General features: G+C 46.5%; 1 protein-coding gene across 1 annotated transcript in view; it reads right to left on the reverse strand.

Annotated features, from left to right (window-relative positions):
* The window catches only part of PIF1 (PIF1 5'-to-3' DNA helicase), a 118,251-nt gene that overhangs the window by 86,110 nt on the left and 8,342 nt on the right, over positions 1 to 23,799 (reverse strand). Inside the window, exon 2 of the mRNA XM_075002974.1 lies at positions 11,511 to 11,640. Coding sequence (XP_074859075.1) covers positions 11,511 to 11,640 — 130 coding nt within the window. The remainder of the gene's footprint in view (positions 1 to 11,510; positions 11,641 to 23,799) is intronic.

Genomic DNA, 23,799 nt, shown 5'->3' on the forward strand with positions numbered 1-23,799 from the left:
AAGTTCTTTCAGAAAGAGATTTTCCCCAACACCATTAGTAAGTGTTCCCAAAACACATGTAGTTTAAATTCCAGCACAAAACTAACACCACCCTCCATTCTGCTCACTCAAAACCTCACATCCAAAAACATTAGAAACAAAACAACAGCCCGAACACAGAGCTCAGGTGATTGTGAAACCAACCTGTCAGGAAAGGATTAGCTCTGCTTGACCATTTAAATAAGCTGAAGTGTAGGGCTTATTTGGCCCCTGCTATATGGGGGGTCAATACACTCTCCACACTGGAATCCAGCCATGCAGAAGAAAGCATATTAGCTACATGTCTCACATTAGACGTGTCTACACGTGCACGCTACTTCAAAGTAGCAGCACTAACTTCGAAATAGCGCCCGTCACGGCTACACGCGCCAGGCGCTATTTCGAAGTTAACTTCAACGTTAGGCGGCGAGACGTCGAAGTCGCTAACCCCATGAGGGGATAGGAATAGCGCCCTACTTCAACGTCGAAGTAGGGACCGTGTAGTCGTTGCGCGTCCCGCAACTTCGAAATAGCAGGGTCCGCCATGGCGGCCATCAGCTGAGGGGTTGAGAGATGCTCTCTCTCCAGCCCCTGCGGGGCTCTATGGTCACCGTGGGCAGCAGCTGGGGATCCATGCTGCAGGCACAGGGTCTGCAACCAGTTGTAGGCTCTGTGTATCTTGTGTTGTTTAGTGCAACTCTGTCTGGGAGGGGCCCTTTAAGGGAGCGGCTTGCTGTTGAGTCCACCCTGTGACCCTGTCTGCAGCTGTGCCTGGCACCCTTATTTCGATGTGTGCTACTTTGGCGTGTAGACGTTCCCTCGCAGCGCCTATTTTGATGTGGTGCTGTGCAACGTCGAAGTTGAACATCGACGTTGCCAGCCCTGGAGGATGTGTAGACGTTACTCATCGAAATAGCCTATTTCGATGTTGGCTTCACGTGTAGACGTAGCCATTTAGTGTCATTTAAATTGAGTATAGCGCTCCTCAATGTAGCAGGCTTACAAAATTTACCTTTTTGATGAGGTTGAATTGTTCTCTCTTCACTTTTTAATGTGCCTTCTTGATTAAAGCATCACCAGATAAAGCTACAGTTGGACAAAAGGCTTGATACATTGTACATCTACAGTAAAGCACTGCAAAGTGTTTAGGTTACAACAGTTCCACTTGCGAGTGTTAAAAATTATTCATCAAGTCCCTAAAATCATGAGATGGTCCTTAAAAACAAAAAGAAACTAGATTTAAACAACCCACACATTAGGCTTTGTTTGATCCTTTGCTCAGCAATGAACAGAGGCAGCTTTATTTAAAATTAAATGAGATTTTCACATAATCACACCTTGGATACCGTAACAATAGGAGACACTCAGGGGGCTTTTTGATTTAGTAACCATCTCCAATTCCAGCATGCTTTCCCCACTTGTCTAAATTGGTTTCTGCATTTCTCCTTTAGCACAATTTTACTTTGCTAGGAGCAGGACAGAGCTCTGAAGTTTCAATGGAACATACAACTTCATCAGTTAAACTTGGCCAGCTGAAAAATGACCATCTTTGGGCTTCAAAAGGGACATTTTGTACTTTTGGGTTGAATTCAAATGTTCCCAAAATGCAATATCTAGAGGAGTTTCTTATTAATGCTCCTCCCCATGAATTAAAGAAAAATCAATTAATCATTCCCTCATCAGTTCATCATATTCACTGCCACCTTCCTTTAATGACAAACATTCAGTATCTTGACATACAGTATATTGTTTGCATAGTTCCCCAGCTGGGGGTTTCGTTACAAATATCCAAAATAAGAACATTGGTAAGGAATGCTGTAAAGGTTTGCTGTCTAGTCACATGGGTCCTGAAGAGAGTGGGGGTGGCTGAGTACCAGCCAGGTTATAGTATGCACAAATGCAGGAAGTTACCCAATTGGAGATTCTTTGTGAGGACAGCAGGAGCCCTTTCATCCTTTTGGCATATGAGACAAAGAGCTGGGGCAACTGTGGGAATGGCTTACTTCAGCCAATATAGAAAGCGAGGGCCTTGAGGCTGTCCAGAGGATGCAGCCATCTCTCCACTTTAGGCATATGTAGTTTTGGGGAGAAGACAACAGAAAGGAAAATGTTCTGACCCATGTGGAAAGCTGAGACTACCTTAGGAAACAAGGCAGGGTGTGGTTGTAGCTGGACTTTGTCTTTAAAGATTATGTACAGACGCTCCAAAGTCAAGGCATATAACTTGGAGACCATACTTGCAGATGTATCTCCCAGGACAAATTTAGAGGGGAACATGTGTCCATGGGCTCAAAAATGAGGTCCAATAAGCCTAGAGAGGACCAGATTTAGGTCTCACTGGAAAATGGGAGACCACACCTGACAAAAGAGCTGCTCAAGACCCCTCAGGAATCTGAGTGTTACATTATGTGAAGATGCAGATGGGCCTTGTATCAGTGGGTGGAAGGCAGTGATTGCTGCCAGGTGTGCTCTGAGTAATGCCAGCATCAGGCCCTCCTCTTTCCAGTAGAAAAGATAATCTAGGATTGACTGGATAGGAGCACCCACTGGCGTGAGACCTCTCTGCTCAACCCACACCAAAGTCCACTTATGTCTGTCTATGTGATGGCTTGCAGGTTCTCAACAGGAGAAAGTGGAGCAGCAAGGGCCACAAAGGGCACACCATGAGGCTCAGAGTGGCAAACTGATGCTGTTGGCACCACACCAACATGATGAGAATGGATCTTGGCCCTGTGTTGCATGACCCTGACCAGGACTCTGGCTAGGAGGAGAATTGGTGGAAAATGTGTAAAACAGGCAACTCAACCATGGGATAAGGAAGGTATCTGGAGCAGAAATTGTGACACTGTGTGTTCTGTGCTGTGGAGTGCCCCATGAGAAGTGCCCTGTGTCAGGAAAAGCATAGCACTGGCCTGCAGATGGGAAGCCCATTCATGGTGAGAGGAGAACTGCCTGCACAGCTGATCAGCCAAGAGATTATCTGTTCGAGGAGGTGGCAAGTCTGCAGCTGAATGCTCAATTGGATACAAAGTTCCAGAGATAAAAGGCCTCCTAACAGTGTGCCAGATCTAGCTCCCACTTGGTGGTTGACATAGACCATCATGGCCATGTTGTCTGTGAAGATCCAGACCACTCTGCCTCTCAACTGAGTGAGGAAGACCACACACCCTGCAAACTGCCTGTAGCTCTTTGGAATTTACATGGAAGGGCACCCTTGCACAGACCAAGTACCCTGGATCCAGAAATATCCAAAATGGCACCACAGTACAGGTGCAATGCATCCAATACCAGCTTGATGGAGTGAGGAGGGGCCCAGAACAGCAAACTCACCAGAACATTCTTGTGGCTCATCAACCAGATGAAAGTCGAGGACAAGGGCTGGTATACTCACTATGTTGTGGAAGCGTCTGGAGGGTTCATACCTGATAGTAGTCACTGCTGGAGGGGACGCATCCAGAGCCTGAGGTACTGACCATGTAGGTGGATGTCACCATGTCTCAAGACGACTGTGGTCACATGAGATGCAACCAGCAGGGCTGCAATGCCCGCGAGGGCTTGAAACCTAACTGGGAGGAGGAAGGCCCTCACCAGGGTTGAGTCAAGTACCATGCCTATAAACTCTATCCATTCGAAAGACACTGTGGCTGTTCATGTTTACCGACAGGCTGAGACAGTGATACAGGCAGAGCAAAAGATCCACATCTCTGTGAACCTTGGAGCAGAAGTTACCCTTGATGAGATGATCATCCTGGTGAGGGTAGATCTGCACCCCATCATCTGAGATGGGTGGCCACTACCACCATGCATTTGGTAAACACCTGAGAGACCACAGCTAGACCAAACAGGAGAACTGTGAACTGACAGTAAGTGGTACCGATCATGAATCACAGGAATCATTGGTGTCCTTTGAATATCACAATAGGGAAATATTCAGCTTTCAGATCAAGGATGGCATAGTAATTGCCCGTATCCAGGGACGAAATGGAGGCCAGGGAAATCATACAGAACTTGAGCCTCACCAGGTAGTGTTTCAGGCTGTGAAAGTCCAGAATGGATTAGGAGAAATAATAAATAAATACATACATAAATAAATAATAAAAATAAAAAACAAGAATAAAATCCTTAGATCCTGTAGCAATGTGGAACCTCCTCCACTACCCCAATTCTTAGCAACCCTTTCATTTTTTGCAGACAGAGCATTTCATGAGAAGGGTCTCTGATGAAGAAAGGCAAAGGAAAGTGGAAGGGGAAGTAGAGAACTGGATGGTATGGCCTGCTGCACCTTCCTAAGCACCCGGTGGTGTCCATAGTTATGGAGCATCACATAGGGAGGAAAGGATCCCAATGGTGGGAAAAGAGGACAGGGGAAAGATCCGGCAATCTGAGAGGTACGTCATCCCCTAAATGTAGCCTCAAAAGAGACAACTGGAGGTGACCTTGGGATGGGAGGAGCCCAGCTGGGAAGAAGAATGAGGCATTGACTGTCTCATATTGAATCCCTTATATTTGCTGTGCTCCATGTCCTGATGGGAATGGGAAGGCTGAGCAGGAGCAGCCTGGGGCTTGAACTTCTTGCAGGTGTCAGGGATTTTTCATCCCTCGGGCATAATCGTCCCCGTGGGCCAGGGGAAACAAGCCTTTGGCCATTTAACATCATTACAGGGGCAGGTAGACTCTAAAAGGTACATAGGCTGCCAGTTAGCAGCCCCCTGTAACGGTCACTCTGTGTCAGTTGGTTTCCCCAGTAACCTGAACTCACAAACACTTCAGAATCATGAATTTGAAATCCAGGCTCCTCATTGGATACAGGTGAGGCGGCTTCGAGAGGCTTCCCTGGCCCAGAGGACCTGTTTGAAAGCATGTGCTTGGAACTCTCATATGTAAATAGTCTCATGAATTATGTATAAGATCACGGAATATAAGGCAGCGCCGCACAGCGCTCGCCGGCCCTTGGTGCGGATACAACTCTGCCACCTACACGGGGAGGTGCTGGCCCTTGAGGCGTCCACCAGCCCTAGGCCAGCTGCCTCAAAGGCGAAAACTTTGCGAAGAGCTCCGGCTAAGAAGCCTTTGTGAAGATTCTTGAGACAACACCATCTTCGCCCAGCAGGGCCCGCCTGCTGTGGTGCTAACTGTACCTCAGCACTAAAAGAGCAAAGGCAGCTCTGAGGTAAACTAGGCGAGAGGCGAACTGGCCTCACCCCTAGGGTGAGGTACTGCGTGCTTGCCTGTTAGAGCCCAGAGCCTGCCATCACTGCGGCACCCTTGACCTCGCTGCCAACAAGCAGCTCGAAGGCGGATCTGGTGAGTGGCGAACTGGCCTCACCCCTAGGGTGAGGTACTGCGTGCACACCAGTTGAAGCTCAGAGCCTGCCATCTTCGCGGCACCTACACTCCCGTCGCCCGCCATCTTGACATCTCTTCACCGGACTGGACTTTAACTGAACTGGACTTAGCACAACCAAACTGGACACGTAAACCTGCTTTACTTTTATTTATATCCACTCCCACCTGGGAACTTGGGACCCTCTACGAGGGAACGGAGGGTGGCTCCTTCGTTGTTCCCTTCCCTGATGAGGGGAGGGAAGTGCCCGGGGGCTTGACCCTCTGAGGCCGGGCCTGGATATCCCAGGCAGGGTTTACCACTGCAGCCAAATACCGGCACATATAATTAATAATTGGGGTTCATTGTTAAGTGTAAGTTTAAGTTGCTATAGTTATATTACTCTCAATGTTTTAAGGTAAAAGTTTTAACTAACCTTTTCCCCTTTATCCTTTCCCCCTTATCCTTGTTCACCCCCTCTCGATACACTGCAGGAGAAGGCACTGCCTCCCTGCCTCCCTATCTGTTAATCCTACCCAATGAGCTGAGGAAGAGTACAAGCCTCCCAGGATCATTAGTTGGGCCCACTAAGAGGGTACCAGGGACCCCCTCAATATAAAGGGACAGTCCCAACTGGCCTTCGGGTACCAACCTTTTGGGTCGGGCCAGCAACCCGACCCCGCACGGAGGTGGGGTTTAGCACCCCCACCCCGGCTCTGGAAGGAGACAGCAGGGATTTCTAAGAACCTAACAACCCTCGTCCCTATATCCCTCTTTCCTTCTTCCCTTATCCCAGTAATCAAATCCTTTTCTTTTGCGGCAAAATAAAAATCAGTTCAAGATCTAAGAACAAGTTATCAAATGGATACTGTTACAAAAATGAATGTACGTATCAATAGAGCATAAGAGAGTTTGCATTTGAAAAGCTGTTACTTGTTATAGTTTTAATCTTGTTGTGTTCTTTAATAAAGTTGTAGTTACTTTGTTTTAACCGTCCACCCTTGTCCTAGTCTCACTGTTCCTGCTAGCCACTCCTTTCCAGGAGGCTCGGGGCGGAGTCCAGATGCTCACCTGGGTGGGCATTATCCGGGCTGGGTTTCACAGCAGGGATTTGGTTTGGGTCCCGGCGTCCAACGCATAGGGAGTCTGTTCCCTTGTTCAGGGACTCATTAAAATATTCTAATTACTTACCCATCCAGAGAGTCCCGTCAGCAGGAAGGCCCCAGTACCTACAGCCTGAGTGTTCAAAGGGTGGTGCGGAAATCTTTCAAACCATGCAACTTCAAAGGTGAAATCCTGTAATGTCTGCTGTTATTCAGGGGAAAGACCAGAGAGGATAAACCAGGACACCCTTTGCATGTAATACCACTGAAATCATGGTGTGCCTGGAGAGCTGTCATAGGTCCTTCCTCGGTCAGGGCCCAAAACTCTTTCTTCAAGAACAGTATACCAGGAGAGAAGGTTCAAACTTTGTGATAGCCTGTCGCATGTGCACCTCATAGTGGGTTATGATGGCCTGGTTATTCACCACCTCAAGTTGGAGAACAAATACGTTTTAGACAGGAATAAATCCAGCCTGACTCTTTATTTTTTGGGGTTGCCCTAGGCTGATCCTGCCACTTATGATGGTTGATGGTTTCTATCATCAGGGAGCTAGGGGATGGGTAGAAATAGTGGTACTCATTCTATTTGGCATGAATGAAGTACTTACATTCTGTCCACTTGAAAATGAGTCGGTAGGGTGAAGAGGGTTTGCCACAGGGCAGCAGCAGCAGGACTATAACAGGATTTGAAAAAGAACTAGATAAATTCATGGAGGTTAGGTCCATTACTGGCTATTAGCCAGGAAGGGTAAGGAATTGTGTCCCTAGCCTGTGTTTGTCAGAAGCTGGACATGGACGGCTGAAGAGAGATTGCTTGATCAATACCTGTTTGGTCCACTCCCTCTGAGGCACCTGGCATTGGTCACTGTCAGATGGACCTTTGGTCTGACCCAGTATAGCTGTTCTTAAGGACTGTCTCATATTCATATGCATTGTGAATCTTGAACTATTGATTTTGTAATTGATTTTGAAAAAAATGTCTCTTCTCTCTATTTTGGTTGCGGACCTCTGGGTCAGTCATTCTCTCATTCCCTGTTGTCATGGGGGTCGGAGAAGGTTTACTCACTAATAGAGGAAGTTTCTGTTGCTGTTCTAGTACTCTGAGATGCAAAGCATGATCTAATAAGGCAGTTAGAAATCTTTGCATTGTGATGTCCCAAAATGGCCCATTTATTTGGTATAATAAAATTCAGGTCAAGATATTTACTGCAAAAGGAATCACCATCATCATCAACAACCATGGGCTCAGTGCCCATTGGTGTCTAATGCCTCCCTCACTATTTCCTTCCATCCTTCCCTGTCCAGTGTGGAGCGGTTGAGTTTCTGTAGACTAGCTCGGCACCAGTCTACTGTATCATCTACCCGTTCTCTGTGGGTTTAGACTCTTCTATTTGAATTGTCTATTATGCTGAATACCAGGGTCTTGAATCTTGGTTCATTGTTCATGCTGCAGACATGCCTGAATAGCTGTAAATTGCACTGTATAACGTTCTGCAGTAGGTTCTCTTCTGGCTGTATCTTCCTATATAATTCCCCACGGGTGACCTTCTACATCCATCCTATTCTCAGGATCTTTCTATAACTCCTCTGAAATGCCAATATCCTTCTCTTTGAATCTTTCATTATCACCCATGTCTCACATCTGTACAACATGTTGCTGAATACGTGTTTCAAGAAGTTCAGCTTTGTTACTAAGCTAATTGCTTTGCTTTTCCAGGTTTTATCCATTGCCTTCAGACTTGCTCTTGCTTTAGCTATTCTAGTCAATATTTCCTTCTTGCAGTCTAGATCATATGTTATGTTGCTCCCCAGATATGTGAACTTCTCCATGTTCTCTAGTTCAATCCCATCTACACTTATTTTCCTTATCTACAAATACCACTGTTTCTTTCATCGGTGTTCATAATCAGTTTGTATCACTTCCTTACTCGTTTAGCACCTGCACCATTCTCGCTAGCTTCTCTTCTTCTTCTTCTTCAATGAAAACTATACCATCTGCGAGCCTCAAGTTATTGATTCTCATCCTATGTAAATATCCCTTCTCCCTCTTCCTTGATCTTATCCATCCCTCCTTCTAGGTGCGTGATGAAGATATTCAGCAATATCTGATCTCCTGGTCTTTTACCTCATTTTAAACCAACTTCCAACTCTCAGCATGTTCTCACCCGGCTGTCTGCAGCTGTAACATGTTCTCCTCATTGTCATTAATATCCTTCAACAACCCTATCAGTCTGCTATCCGTTCCATACGACTCCAACACTGACGAAGTCACTTTCTGATCTATGCAGTAATCCCTCAAGGTATGTGAAGGTTGCGTGCCATGCAACCCTCATGTACCTTGAATTTCAGGTAAGTCGGAGATGGCTTGGGGCATGGGTTGGGGCCCTGGGAGGGGGGCAGGGAGTGCCCATGGCCGTCGCTTCCCCTGGGGGGTAAGGTGGGGAGAGCCCATGGCTGCTGCTGCCTCAGGGCTCTAGGGATGGGAGCACCCACAGGTGCCACTTCCCTTGGCTACAGGGCTGGGAGTGGCCACAGCTGCAGCTTTCCCAGGGGTAAGAACCCCCATGGCAGTGAGCCAGAGCCCCGCGCGCGCGCGCGCGTGTGTGTGTGTGTGTGAGAGAGAGAGCTGAGGCCGCAAGGGGGGATGAGCTGGGGCCAGGTGTCTTTCGAGCGGGGTGTGGGGCATGGGGGTTGGAGGGGAGCCCCATTACTGTGGCTGGAGCTCCCCACTTGGGGAGGTGAGCTGGGGCCGTGGGGGTGGAGGAGTTGCGGGGGTTGAGCCGGCAGGGAGTTTAGCCGCACCGCTCTGGGAAGGGAGTTTGAGCCCGCCTGGCTGCCCACAGTGGCAGGCAGATAGGTGAGCTAAAAGCCTTCCCCCTACTCTTGGAAGGCAGGGGGAAGGGGCCCTTAGCCTGCCTGGCTGCCTGTAGCTGCAGAAAGCTATGCTGGCTAACAGCCCAGCAGCTTCACACTGTGCAAAACTTGAGTTAATGAGAGTTTCACGCAATGTGAAGCCATGTAAAATCAGGGTTTACTGTACTGTCAAATGCTTTCTGAAAAATTGATGAAGCAATTGTAGATGTTCTTGTTCTTTCATCGAGCTTTCACCGCTAACAATCTTAATGCCAATATCTGCTGTATGAATCCCGCTTATTCGTCTGCTAAATGCTCTTCTACCTGCGATCTCAGTCTCTCTGTCAGTATCATCAACAGCAGCATCTTGCCTAGATGACTTGTTAGGGCAATTGTTCTGTAGTTCTTGTACTCCGATGTGCTTCCTTTCTTGTGTATTGTCACTTGCATGGATCTTGTCCATTCCTTAGGTTCCCTCCCTTCTTTCCATGCAATATTACATAGTCTGTATTTCCAAATTCATACTTTCTCCATTGTATTTGATCCTGTCTCCCATGATCTTATTTCATTCTTATCATTGCCTCAGTTGGGTGCTTGAAACAAGATATTTACAGGATTAACAAAACCTGATACTGACTAATTTTAAAATCAACCCATGTGTGGCTGTGGTTAACATTTGGGAGTGCAATTGTATTTATTCTAACCTTAAAACTCTTACTAGTTCTACAACATAAAAAGCAGCACATACCAGGTAATGCTGTGTTCACTTAAGATTAACACGTTTTCCATTGCACCCCTGCTTTGTCATGATATTTTCCACTTTTGCCATTGAAGTGCTCTATGCTTGGTCTTTACTTAATGGTAAATATTTAGCATGAGCATATGTGGCTTCACCTATTTGTATTTAAAGAGAATGAGAATATTCCATCCCTTACCACCCGAGCATACATTGAACCTGTGGAACTCCTTGCCAGAGGATGTCATGAAGACCGCACTTTAACACGGTTTAAAAAAGAACTAGATAAATTAATGGATATTGGGTCCATCAATGGCTATTAGCTAGGATGGGTAGAAATAGCGCCCCTAGATGCTGTTTGTTGGAGACTAGAAATGCATGACAAGGGAGGGATTGCTTGATTACCTGTTCTCCTCATTTCCCCTGGGTCACTGGCCACTGTCAGAAGACAGGATACTGGGCTAGATGAACCTTTGGTCTGACCCAGTAGGCTGTTCTTATGTACCTTTATATAACAATTTAATCCTCACTAATGATGAGCAGGACTCATATACAAACACTTAGAGCCTGGTCTGAACACATTTTCAATGGGGACTCCAGCTTTCACCTGATGTAGAAAAATGGTTTTGCTTTTTTTTAAATCTCAGAACTATAAAAAAGGCTTCTGAGCTTGCTCTATCTAACACAGTTAGCAGAGTCTGCTCAAGGTCCTGTTTCCTTTGGACTATGACTATCCATGCTCCTATTTGGCATGAGGAAAGTCTACAGAATTTGCAAGTGAAATACTGTCAGATTGAATTCAGATTAGACATTCTTCCCCCACACCTGAAATAAAGTGCTAGCATCAGTGTAGCACTGCTGTTGGTACAGCTTGAACCTCTCTAGTCTAATGCATACAGAATCCGACTGGAGCTAAATGACAATTTGCCAAATCATGTGAGGTCAATATTGTCTAGCAGTATTAGCAACACTTCTATTGCTTACTGGGCTCTTAAAAGACATTTAGGGGTAAATTAGAGCTAAATAACTGACCAGCACCCAGTGAGCCAGGACAGGTGGCTACAAACAAATGTTATGAGACCATGGAACCTTGGCCATGCCTTTAAGTGGATATCCAACAAACTAAAATCATGCTGGACCACAGATGTTGTCAGACTACAGTGTGCAGGACTAGACAAGTTCATCCTGTAGCAGTGATGCAGGCGGGGGGGAAGAGAGCTTTTTAAGCCCTGAGTAGATTTAAACTGACCTTAATAAGAGTGAGAGAAACTGCCAGTGCTTTCACTACATTAGGGCTGCACAGGCTCAGAAGAACCAGTGGGAGCTCAGGTGCAAGTCTTTTGCTAATACTGTTCAGGCGGGGCCAGTGCCAAAGTTTGCTTGACACTCATAAGGCCACAAAGATTTTCAGCCCTAATTTGAGTGCAGCTAGGACACATGGGGCAACCTTGCTTCATTTCAGCACGCAGTTTCTCACCAGCACTGCCTGTAAAGAAGACATTCTTCCCACTCAGCACAGCACTCAGCACAATGGACTGATCTTGAGAGAGCTTCATCTGTGATTTCATTAGCAGGGATAGCCTCTTTGAGCATTTCATATCAGCCACCTGAAAGGAAGAAACCACATTTGTGCACAAACCAAAATCTTTAAGAGCAGCGATACTCTACAGACCTCATGGATATTAAAACCTTTGAAGGAAACATCCTCCCATATACCTTTTCCCCATAAAGATTAAAGTGGAAAATAATTGGTGTCACTCACTGAAAATTTTAACTCCTAAAGCGAGCTCCAGTGAAATAATTGTGCAACAATTTATTTGCAGTGGACAACCAGTTCTAGCTCGGGGTGGACAACCAGTTAGAAACTAAGAGCCAAAATGACTGTGGATAGAGAGCAAAGCCACAAATTACATATTTATTTTTATCTATCTAGATATGTATAGTACATGAAAATATAGTGATAAAAATAACATAGGATATGAACATGGAGAGGAACCCTTCAGCCTCCATCTACTCACCAGATGGAATTGCCCCTCCCCTACACCAGGTGCTCCTGAACCCACCTGTCCCTAAGACTTACTCGGTCTTGTCCACAAGTCTCGCCAGAGGGGCCCTGATAACCATGCCATGGACCCATGCAGCATCACTTCCCCTCCCACAGCCTCCACGCTGCTGCTCCCACACTGGTGAGGTAGGAAGCATGGGCAAAGGAAGGGGCAGCAATTGTTGTGACCCAGAAAGGCAACCCACCCATAAGAACATAAGAATGGCCATACTGGGTCAGACCAAAGGTCCATCCAGCCCAGTATCCCGTCTGCTGACAGTGGCCAATGCCAGGTGCCCCAGAGAAGGAGAACAGAAGACAATGATCAAGTGATTTATCTCCTGCCATCCATCTCCTGCCCCTGTACTGAAGGCTAGGGCACCATACTTTACCCCTGGCTAATAGCCATGTATGGACCTAACCTGCAAAAATTTATCAAGCTCTTTTTTAAACCCTAATAGAGTCCTGGCCTTCACAGCCTCCTCCGGCAAGGAGTTCCACAGGTTGACTGTGCGCTGTGTGAAGAAAAATTTCCTTTTATTAGTTTTGAACCTACTACCCATCGATTTCATTTGGTGTCCCCTAGTTCTTGTATTACAGGAAAAGGTAAATAATTTTTCTATATTCACTTTCTCCACACCATTCATGATTTTATATACCTCTATCATATCACTCCTCAATCGCCTCTTTTCCAGACTGAAAAGTCCCAGTCTCTCTAGCCTCTCCCCATATGGGACCCGTTCCAAACCCCTAATCATCTTAGTCGCCCTTTTCTGAACCTTTTCTAATGCCAATATATCTTTTTTGAGGTGAGGAGACCACATCTGCATGCAGCACTCAAGATGTGGGCGTACCATAGTTTTATATAGGGGAAGTATGATATCTTTTGTCTTATTATCTATCCCTTTTTTAATAATTCCTAACATCCTATTTGCTTTACTAACTGCCGCTGCACACTGCGTGGAGGTCTTCAGAGAACTATCCACTATAACTCCAAGATCCCCTTCCTGATCTGTCGTAGCTAAATTTGACCCCATCATGTTGTACGTGTAATTTGGGTTATTTTTTCCAATGTGCATTACCTTACACTTACCCACATTAAATTTCATTTGCCATTTTGCTGCCCAATCACTCAGTTTGCTGAGATCTTTTTGTAGTTCTTCACAATCCCTTTTGGTTTTGACTGTCCTGAACAACTTGGTGTCATCTGCAAACTTTGCCACCTCACTGCTTACCTCATTTTCTAGATCATTGATGAACAAGTTGAACAGGATCGGTCCCAGGACTGACCCCTGGGGAACACCACTAGTTACCCCTCTCCATTGTGAAAATTTACCATTTATTCCAACCCTTTGTTTTCTGTCTTTTAACCAATTCCCGATCCATGAAAGGATCTTTCCTCCTATCCCATGACTGCCTAATTTACATAAAAGCCTTTGGTGTGGGACCGTGTCAAAGGCTTTCTGGAAATCTAGGTATATTATGTCCACTGAGTGCCCCCTGTCCGCATGTTTATTAACCCCTTCAAAGAATTCTAATAGATTAGTTAGACACGACTTCCCTCTGCAGAAACCATGCTGACTTTTGCCCAACAATTCGTGCTCTTCTACGTGCCTTGCAATTTTATTCTTTACTATTGTTTCTACTAATTTGCCTGGTACTGATGTTAGACTTATCGGTCTATAATTGCCAGGGTCTCCTCTAGAGCCTTTTTTAAATATTGGCGTTATATTGGCCATCTTCCAGTCATTGGGTACCGAAGTGGATTTAAAGGATAGGTTACAAACCACTGTTAATAACTCCGCAATTTCACATTTGAGCTCTTTCAGAACCCTTGGGTGAATACCGTCTGGTCCTGGAGACTTGTTACTGTTCAGTTTATCAATTAACTCCAAAACCTCCTCTAATGTCACTTCAATCTGGGAGAGTTCCTCAGATTTGTCACCTAAAAAGGCCGGCTCAGATTTAGGAACCTCTGTAACATCCTCAGCCGTGAAGACTGAAGCAAAGAAATCATTTAATCGCTCCACAATGGCACTGTCTTCCTTGATTGCTCCTTTTATATCTTTATCGTCCAAGGGCCCCACTGCTTTTTTAGCAGGCTTCCTGCTTCTAATGTATTTAAAAAACATTTTACTATCATTTTTTGAATTTTTGGCTAGCTGTTCCTCAGAATCTTTTTTGGCTTTTCTTACTACATTATGACACTTAATTTGGGAGTGTTTGTGCTCCTTTCTATTTTCCTCACTAGGATTTGACTTCCACTTTTTAAAAGCTGCCCTTCTCTCTCTCACTGCCTTTTTAACATGGCTGTTAAGCCATGGTGGTTCTTTGTTAGGTCTCTTACTGTGTTTTTTTATTTGGGGTATACATTTAAGTTGTGCCTCTAGTATGGTGTCTTTAAACAGTTTCCATGCAGCTTTGAGGGATTTTAGTTTAGTTACTCTACCTTTTAGTTTCTGTTTAACTAGCTTCCTCATTTTAGTGTAATTCCCCTTTTTGAAATTAAATGCCGGAGTGTTTGACCGCTGCGGTGTTCTTCCCAACACAGGAATATTAAAAGTTATTATATTGTGGTCACTATTTCCAAGCGGTCCAGTAACAGTTACCTCTTGGACCAGATCCTGCGTTCCAGTCAGGATTAGATAGAGAATTGACTCTCCCCTTGTGGGTTCCTGTACTAGCTGCTCCAAGAAGCAGTCATTTAAGGCATCAAGAAATTTAATCTCTGAATCCCGTCCTGAGGTGACATGTACCCAATCAATATGGGGATAATTGAAATCTCCTATTATTACTGTGTTTTTTATTTTGATAGCCTCTCTAATCTCCCTTAACATTTTAGAATCACTATCACTGTCCTGGTTAGGTGGTCGGTAATATATTCCTAATGCCATATTCATATTAGAGGAATGAATTGTTATCCATAATGATTCTATGGAACATTTTGATTCCTCTAGGATTTTTGCTTCATTTGATTCTATATTATCCTTCACATATAGTACCACTCCGCCACCTGCACGACCTGTTCTGTCTTTCCGATATAATTTATATCCTGGTATGATAGTGTCCCACTGATTGTCCTCATTCCACCATGTTTCTGTGATGCCTATTATGTCAACTTCCTCCTTTGATATGAGGTACTCCAGTTCACCCATCTTATTAGACAGACTCCTAGCATTTGTGTAAAAGCACTTTAAAAAACTACCACTATTTATATGTCCGCCTTTCGCAGACACGTTGGATTTTTTTATATGCGATTGTTTCACATCTGATCTTCCCCATATATTATTTCCCACATTCCCTATCTGACTAACTTCTAGGGAATCCCTATCTATGGAGCCTCGTGTAAGAGAAGTCTCCGTCCGATCCAGGTGCTCCCCCGCACCAATCGGCTTTCCCTCACCTCTTAGTTTAAAAACTGCTCTACGACCTTTTTAATGTTTAATGCCAGCAGTCTGGATCCACCTTGACTTAGGTGGAGCCCATCATTCCTGTATAGGCTCCCCCTACCCCAAAAGCGTCCCCAGTTCCTAATAAATCTAAACCCCTCTTCCCTACACCATCGTCTCATCCACGCATTGAGACTCTGAAGTTCTGCCTGTCTATCTGGCCATAGATGTTCTGGATTTCAGTCTCTTTCCTAGTAACCTAAATTTGGCCTCCAGAACATCTCTTCTACCCTTCCCTATGTCATTGGTACCGACATGTACCACGACCACTGGCTCCTCCCCAGCACTGCCCATAAGTCTGTGTAGATGCCTCGAGACACCCGCAACCTTTGCACCAGGCAGGCAAGTCACCATACGGTTCTCCCGGTCATCACAAACCCAACTATCTATATTCCTAATGATCGAATCCCCCACTACTAAAACCTGCTTCTTCCTAACAGCTGGAGCTCCCTCCCCCGGAGAAGTATCCTCGGCGCGAGAGGATACAATAGCACCCTCTGGAAGGAGGGTCCCAACTATGGGATGGTTTCCCTCTGCTCCCTTTGACTGCTCTCCTTCCCTGAGCCTTTCATCCTCCGTAACAGTATCAGGACTGTCAGATTGGAGGTGGGACAGCCCTACTATGTCCCAGAAAGTCTCATCAACAAACACCTCTGCCTTCCTTAGCTCCTCCAGTTCAGCCACCCTGGCCTCCAAAGCACGCACTCGGTCTCTGAGGGCCAGGAGCTCCTTGCATCGAGCGCACACATACGCCACCTGCCCACAGGGTAGGTAGTCATACATACTGCAGTCGACACAATAAACAGGATAGCCCCCACTCTGCTGCTGGGCTTCTGCCTCCATTTCCTACTCTAAATATATATGAGGGTTTAATTAAATGTTTCAGATAGAGGTTGTCATAAAGGATTTAAGTTTAAGGGCAATAGAAGTCACTGGCTCCCTCCAAGCTCCCCCTCTAAACTCCCCTCTCAGAAACTCCCTCCTGTTAGCACTCACCCTGGTCGCTTACTAGCGGGGTTTAAGTGCTCAGCCTCCCTGATAGCTCCTCCCTCTGCCTACAGCTCAGCCAATCAGCACACGGTGTTTCGATTCAAACCTAATCAAGACTCACAGCTTCCAACTGCCTGCCTGAGCACACGGCCTTTCAAACAAACACTCAGCTCAGCACTCCAAAACTCCAAACAAACAAACACAAGCCCAGAACCCCCAAACACAAGCAGCCACTTACCCCAAGGTGCTTTAGTTTGCTCCTTCCTTCTCCTCCTCCAGGAGAGCCTCTCAAAACTCCCTCCTGTTAGCATTCACCCTGGTCGCTTACTAGCGGGGTTTAAGTACTCGGCCTCCCTGATAGCTCCTCCCTCTGCCTACAGCTCAGCCAATCTCACCCACCACCTCTCCAGCCCAGATTGCCCTGAGCCCTAGCTCAGTCACCCTGGGAAAGGGGAGCCAGGACAGGGCTAACAGCCTCCAAGAACACTGGGAAACAGCAAAACCTCCTTCCACTCTGCACCTCCTGCCTCTCCCAGCCTCACCCCCATAGTTAAGGGGAAGCAGAGACCTTCTCCCCCAACTCCCTCCAGTAACGGTCCCCGTACCACCACAGCCCCCAAAGCAAAGGAGAAGCAGGGACCTGGATCCCAATCTGCAGCTTGGCCCAGTGCCCCAACCCTTCTGCAGCAGCACAACCTGCAACTGCTTAAGCCCCCATATTAAGGATCAAAAATGGGAAGAGAGAGAGAGATCTGAGATCCACCGGACTGGACTCAGAGTTCACCTCATCTACACCCAGCACTGTTCACAATGTGAGTTTGAGGTCCCCCCGTTCCCGGGTGTTAATGTCACCCTCTCTCCAATCATCTCTCCACTATCACAACCAGCATCCACCCACTCGCTCAATCCCATAATAACATACTTCTAATTCCCTAATAAACCCCCAAATATCATAATTCCCACATATGGCCACTTCTGTGATCTCCTGCTAATCCTGCCCCTGCCCCCCCACTCCCCGAGTATCCTGACCCCCTAGTCATCCCCCATCAGCATCTTCCAAATATCCCTTCTCTAATCCCCAACTAGTTTCTCCCCCTCCCATCTCACCTCCAACCCTGCCCCAGGAGCATCACTGTCTGTCCCCACATACCTTAAACACAAGAATAAAAAACTACCACCCATTCCAGAGGCAGGAATCACAGAGTCATTCTTGCAGCCTTACTCCAGCAGTGGGTAGTGCACTGTCTGCCAGCCAGAACCAGAGTGATGAAGCCAGACAAGGAGTAGATAGGGCACTTTTCCCCTATCTGGATGCAACATACTTTGGAAATAGCAGATGACCAGGATAAAAGATCCTAAGCAAGTGACCAAGACCATCCTGCAAATCCTGCTCAACCTCATGACTGCCATGAGTGCCTGCTTCATGGCACACTCACAGGGCTGAGGGGCAGAGCATAAGGGATGGGCAACCTCTCAGCTTGGAGTGAGTAGGTAGAAGGAGCCCGAAGCACAGGGAGTACCTGGAAGCTTGACAGTTATCCTCCTGGAACCTCCTCCTGCAGCTGCTCTGGGCTGGATAATAGTCCTAGGGTGGGCTTTACTACGTGGCAGGGGAGGGCAGAGGGGCCATCTGCGCAGATGAAGGTAAAGGCAAAGGCAAAAGGCAGAGCATACTACCCTCCTAAGAACATGGTCGCATCCAGCTGCTCCTTGGTACGTTGTGGGCATCCTCACAGCCCAAAAGCCAATCATATCTGCTGCTGCTATGCCTGCCACATGGGGTTCAGGTCCATTCCCAGGACAAGTTAAACATGAACCCAGCTCTGAACTACCAAAAGCTGCATTTTTTTGAACAAAGAGCCATGGGTTAGCCACCCCTGTTCTAGCTATACTAGTCCTAGGATATTAGGCCTGGTCTACACTACGAGAGCTTAGATCAAACTTAGACGCATTAGGTAAATTTTATAAAAAGAGTCTACACCATCAAGCCCATTCTGCCAACTTTAAGAGTGCTTAACATAGATTTTTTGTACTCCAATTTAACAAACAGTAATGCTAAATTTGTTCTTGCAGACACAGTACTGTGAAAGTCTATATTCTTGGACTCCAGGAGGTATCTCAATCTGACCAGCATTTTCAACTCCACAGCTTTCCCAAGAACACAGGAAAAACCCTAAGAAAATCTGAACTTCATTTCCTGTTTGGGCTGTGTGGCAGGCACAGCAGCACACCTGACCATGAATGCCTAGGGCTGCAAATAAGGTCGAGCATGGAACATGCAGGAGAGCCTGGGTAAGATAGCTGACTAGGAGAGGGATCTGTGCCAGCACAACTCCAAAGGAGCAGGAGAAACACTGATAACTATGCGACAAATCACAGAGAATGGGGGGAAAAGGATACACCAGGGACAACCAGAGCTGTGTGAAAATAAAGGGATTCAGGCAGGCATACCAGACAGCAAAGGGGGCAAACAATCCACCTGACTCAGAGACACAGGCATGCCACTTCTATGAGTGGCTGCATAGGACTCTAGGGGAGGGGCCCAACCAGTGGTGTGTGCAGATACCTCCCAAGCAGCTCATCAGGCAGCCTCCTGCAACAAGGAGGACATTGTAGATGAGGAAGAGTGAGAGAATGCAAGTGGAGCATCTGAGCTTACCAACAGACAGGACCTTTTAAGTTTTGGAGCCAATCTCCTCCTTCCACAACATATTGTTGCTAGACCTTGATGGTGGGGAGGGCACTTCTGGGGAGTTCACATTTGTAATCATGCTACAAGTGGGAAAAGATCATTGGATTTATCTGTAGCGACCACTCCCCCTACACAGCAGGGGCTCCCTGGAACAGTTTGTTAACGTGCCTGGAGACAGAACAGAAATCCAACCAGCACATCTCTACATAGCTCTCAGAGGTACTTTTTATCCTGAGATTTCTGGGAACTCTTGCCTTATTCCATTCTGCATGGTAGGACACTATTCCATGCCGAGCCAGCAGTAAGTGATCTGGTACAATTGCAACACAAGGTCCAGGTTTCTGGCCACATTCAGTCAGCATCCACTCCTGATCATGCTCTGTGATTCGGAGAAGATGGATATTGTACACAGCAGCCTGGATGAAGCAGGGCAAGCTCTGTAACTGATACCACTGAGACAGCACATCTCCATTTGCTCATCCCCAAATCATGACCCCAGGTTTGCTGACTACATGAGCTCCTGCAAGCATATTCATTTCCCTCCTTTCCCTGGCAAGCCCCTGTGGGAAGGGAAAGTTGTACTCTCCCAGCAAATCAGGGGGTGGGGTGAGGGGGGTTGAACACATGCTGAATGCTTGATCCCCTGAAGTTATGTCTGGCTCTCCCACCCCTATATGAGCCCCTGCAGTCACACCTGGCTCCCCTACCCACCTTTTGCATATACTAATCTAGCCATGAGAGCTGCAGTTTGCTGCCACACATCCTTTCAGAGCAGAAGGTAAAGAGCAAGAATCCCAAACTGTTGCTTACCACATCTGCCACCAAGCCAAGTCTAGCTGCACTGTGCGGATCTCTCTTGTACCTGTCTAGCAGGTGCTTAAACACAAAGCTTTGACTTTGTACATAACAATGCCTATTGTGTAGCATGGAGGTTTTTTCATGATGAAAGATTAGCTTTTGTGTTGAATAATGTATCTTCTCTAAAGTCATCCCTTCGTTTTTGTGTTACAGCAGCTTCAACAATTAGTCCGTTGCCCATTCTCCTGAGTCCTCCGGTGCTTGAGCTATCACAGATCAGAAGATGAAAGAAAAAAAATATACTCAGGATGACATGCTGTGGGCAGATTGCACTTGCTCAAATAATAGGGCACAATTAAATGCATGGAGGAGATATTGCAGCTGATACAAACCAGAGCATGCAGAGAGGTCAGCATGCAGGAAACACAAACACAAGACCCAGGATGAGCGCTTGAGGCTCCTGGGAGAGCTAGTAGTGTTGCTGAGACACTCTGGTAGGGGTGTAGGAAAAGGATCTGGAGCCCCAGCACCATATGCTGAATGACCCATGCGCCTTGCCAAGTTCCACAGTCTCCTCTCCCACACACGTTAGATTATGGGGCTCAGGGAGTCAACAGCAAGGCTGTCCTTAACTTGCAAGGATGTCTCAAGGGACTGAAGCCTGTCTTTCCCACAGGTGGAACTGCTGAAGACTGTAATAGAACACTTGCCCTTGCACCCTCATTTTCCCTCCCCGACCACCTCCTCACACACAGCTCACACCCTGAACGCCCTTATTTTCTCTGTTCCCTAAATAAAACTGCATGATTTCTGGACAACAGGATCTTTATCATTTTTGTCAATTGTGATGTGGGAAACTGTCTGCAGGCCAGTACACTTAATGCAGAGAGCACCTTGTCAAGAGCAATATACCTGACTACCACATCACTGTGTGGTCACTCATAGCCTCTCTGCTTAGCAGTGGCTGTATCCACACCATGAGATAAAAACTGATATATAACAAACATGAATGCTTAATCCTGATATTACGAACTCAAATAAAAGTGTCCTCAAAGCTTCTTGAAATTTGAACCACCTTTTCTCCACATTGAATCTCTGCATTCCCATTGCCCTGTGTAAGTTCTCCCCCCAACCCCCCGCCTGCTTATAATGGGTTTAGTAGTAAGGGAAGAGAAGTCAACCATCAGTCCATTCCTGTTATGTGATGGAAAGTGACGGAGAGCAACAAGCCCATAAGCATGTTGGAGACCAAAGCTGTCCAGCTGGGAATGCAGCAGCCACCACTGTCACTGCAGAGGGTTCTCCTCATGGTCCACATGGCTCCAGGTAGAGACACCCTGTTAGCTAAGGCTGAGTTTGTACACAGATGTTACAAGCAGCCAAGGTCTCCATTTTCAGGAGGTCTCATTTCTCTGGGCAAAAGTGGAGCGTCCTCCTCATCACATAGTTGACTCCAGTAGTCTGACTCCTGGTGGTGTTTTGTTTGTCTTGCCCTCGTGTTTTTCTTTTTCTCTCCTGTGTTGCCCAACACTGTTTCTCTGTCTTTTGTCCTTTGTTTTGTCCTGTCTCCTTATGGGTCACAGGCAGGCATTCTAGGTTTGTGTCCTCACAGGCTAGGTCTCGAGAGCCTTGGAGAAGTAGAAGGGGTGATGAAAGGAAGGATGGAGCTGTGACTGAGGTCAACGACTCTAGTTTCTGTTCATCAAGTGGGGCTAACATATGTGGGAGAGGGAGGCAGCGATGAAGACAAGTTTTCACACACCAGTAAAGCTTTGTATAGCGGTGGCTCATGATTGGCTTTTTCTGCTGCACTTGCAGAAGAATGGTCCAGGAGGCCCGGACAGAGGAAGAGCTGGCAGAAGTGGATCTGAGCACCCTGTCCATCTTCCTAAGGAGACAGGAACAATTCTTAGCTTTGTGCCTTCTTCATACATGACTGTGAATGGTCAGTTTTTGAATTCCTAATCCGTACTTGTGTAGGTTTTTTCACAAGCTGTTAGATATCTGTGTGGGCCTGGAGCTCTTTGGGATTATGTCTGGGAAAGTGACCATTTTGGAAGTAGGTGCAACAAGCTACTTTGTAGTTGTAGCTGTACAAAGGTAGTGGGATGGGACTGGCTGATGTCAGAGCCCCATGGTGTGTTAGAAATAGGAAGAAGAGTTTATGCGACATTACTGGTTGAAATGATAATTTTCCATCCCCTTTCTCCCCCCCGCACCTGCCCCCCACTTTTTTTTTGGGGGGGGGGGGGGGACGGACGTTTTAATAGCAAGCAAAAAGAAGTCAAAAGGCAGAATCTTCTACCATCATGCAGTGGAAAGAAAGCAAGACCAGTGGCCCCACAAGTATTATCAATGCAAGGCAAGAGCCGTACAACTGGGAGTGGAGCGGCTGCCACTGTCACAGAAATAAGTGTCTGGATACATGCATAGGGCAAGCTCAACAGCGTGAGCACTGAATTTTGGGTACCTATGTTATATTGCCTTATCCTTGGTTCCTTGTTGGTGTCTCAGGTTCGAATCCCAAAATTCCAAGCACTATTCCATAATGCACTGCATCACTAACCAGAACTGGAGATCATGCCATTTCCTGCTGAAGCATTCCAGCAGGAGCATGGATCCATGAGCACTCCAACTCATAGCACAGATTGTTTCAGCAACCACAGCAGCTCACAATTTGTCCTTCAGTTCCAAAGCTCAATGGTGCTTATCCTCCTGCTGCTGCTGCAGCTGATGATGATGATTTAGAAAAGCAATTGTGCCAACTGCAGTCCAAGAATGCTGAGTTGTTGGCTGCCATGAATGCATTGATGACAGTGGAGCACTGTTTTTGGACCTGAGAGACCAGCACACATTGGTGGGATCACACCATTTTGGAGTCCTGGGATGACCAGCAGTGGGTGCAGAACTTTTGCATGCTCAGGTCCACCTTTATGAAACTTTGGCCGGGACACTTATGCCACACACTTATGTCTACATGCATGTCAGGACTTCAAAGTTTGAAGCTTTGAAGTTGCTGCGGGGGAGAATTAGCCTAATGAAGTGCTACACATTCACCACAGCACTCCATTAGTAATCTCTTGTCGCCCTGATTAACATGCTCCCTTCGAAGTTGGGGGCAAGTGTAGACAAGCCCTTTGTAATGCATTGTTGCCCTCCCTGAAGCACAGCAACACCAAAATGAGGCAGGCTTTAACGGTACAGAAGCGAGTGGCAATTGCACTGTCGGGAGTTGCAAACTTCCCCAGTTACCGGTCTCTGGCAAATTAGTTTGGGGTTGGCAGATCTACAGTGGGGTATGTGGCCCATGCAATCTGTCGGCATCTCCTCAGGAAGACTGTGACCCTGGGAGATGCACAGGACACAGTGGATGGCTTTGCTGCCCAGGACTTTACATACAGAATGGGAAAGGACTGCCTAGGAGTAAGTACAGCAGAAAGGGATCTAGGGGTTATAGTGGACCACAAGCTAAATATGAGTCAACAGTGTGATGCTGTTGCAAAAAAAGCAAACATTCTAGGATGCATTAACAGGTGTGTTGTGAACAAGACACAAGAAGTCATTCTCCCGCTCTACTCTGCGCTGGTTAGGCCTCAGCTGGAGTATTGTGTCCAGTTCTGGGCACCGCAGTTCAGGAAGGATGTGGAGAAATTGGAGAGGGTCCAGAGGAGAGCAACGAGAATGATCAAAGGTCTAGAGAACATGACCTATGAAGAAAGGCTGAAAGAATTGGGCTTGTTTAGTTTGGAAAAGAGAAGATTGAGAGGGGACATGATAGCAGTTTTCAGGTATC

Source organism: Carettochelys insculpta, chromosome 9 (genome assembly GCF_033958435.1).
Source record: "Carettochelys insculpta isolate YL-2023 chromosome 9, ASM3395843v1, whole genome shotgun sequence".
NCBI lineage: Eukaryota > Metazoa > Chordata > Testudines > Carettochelyidae > Carettochelys > Carettochelys insculpta.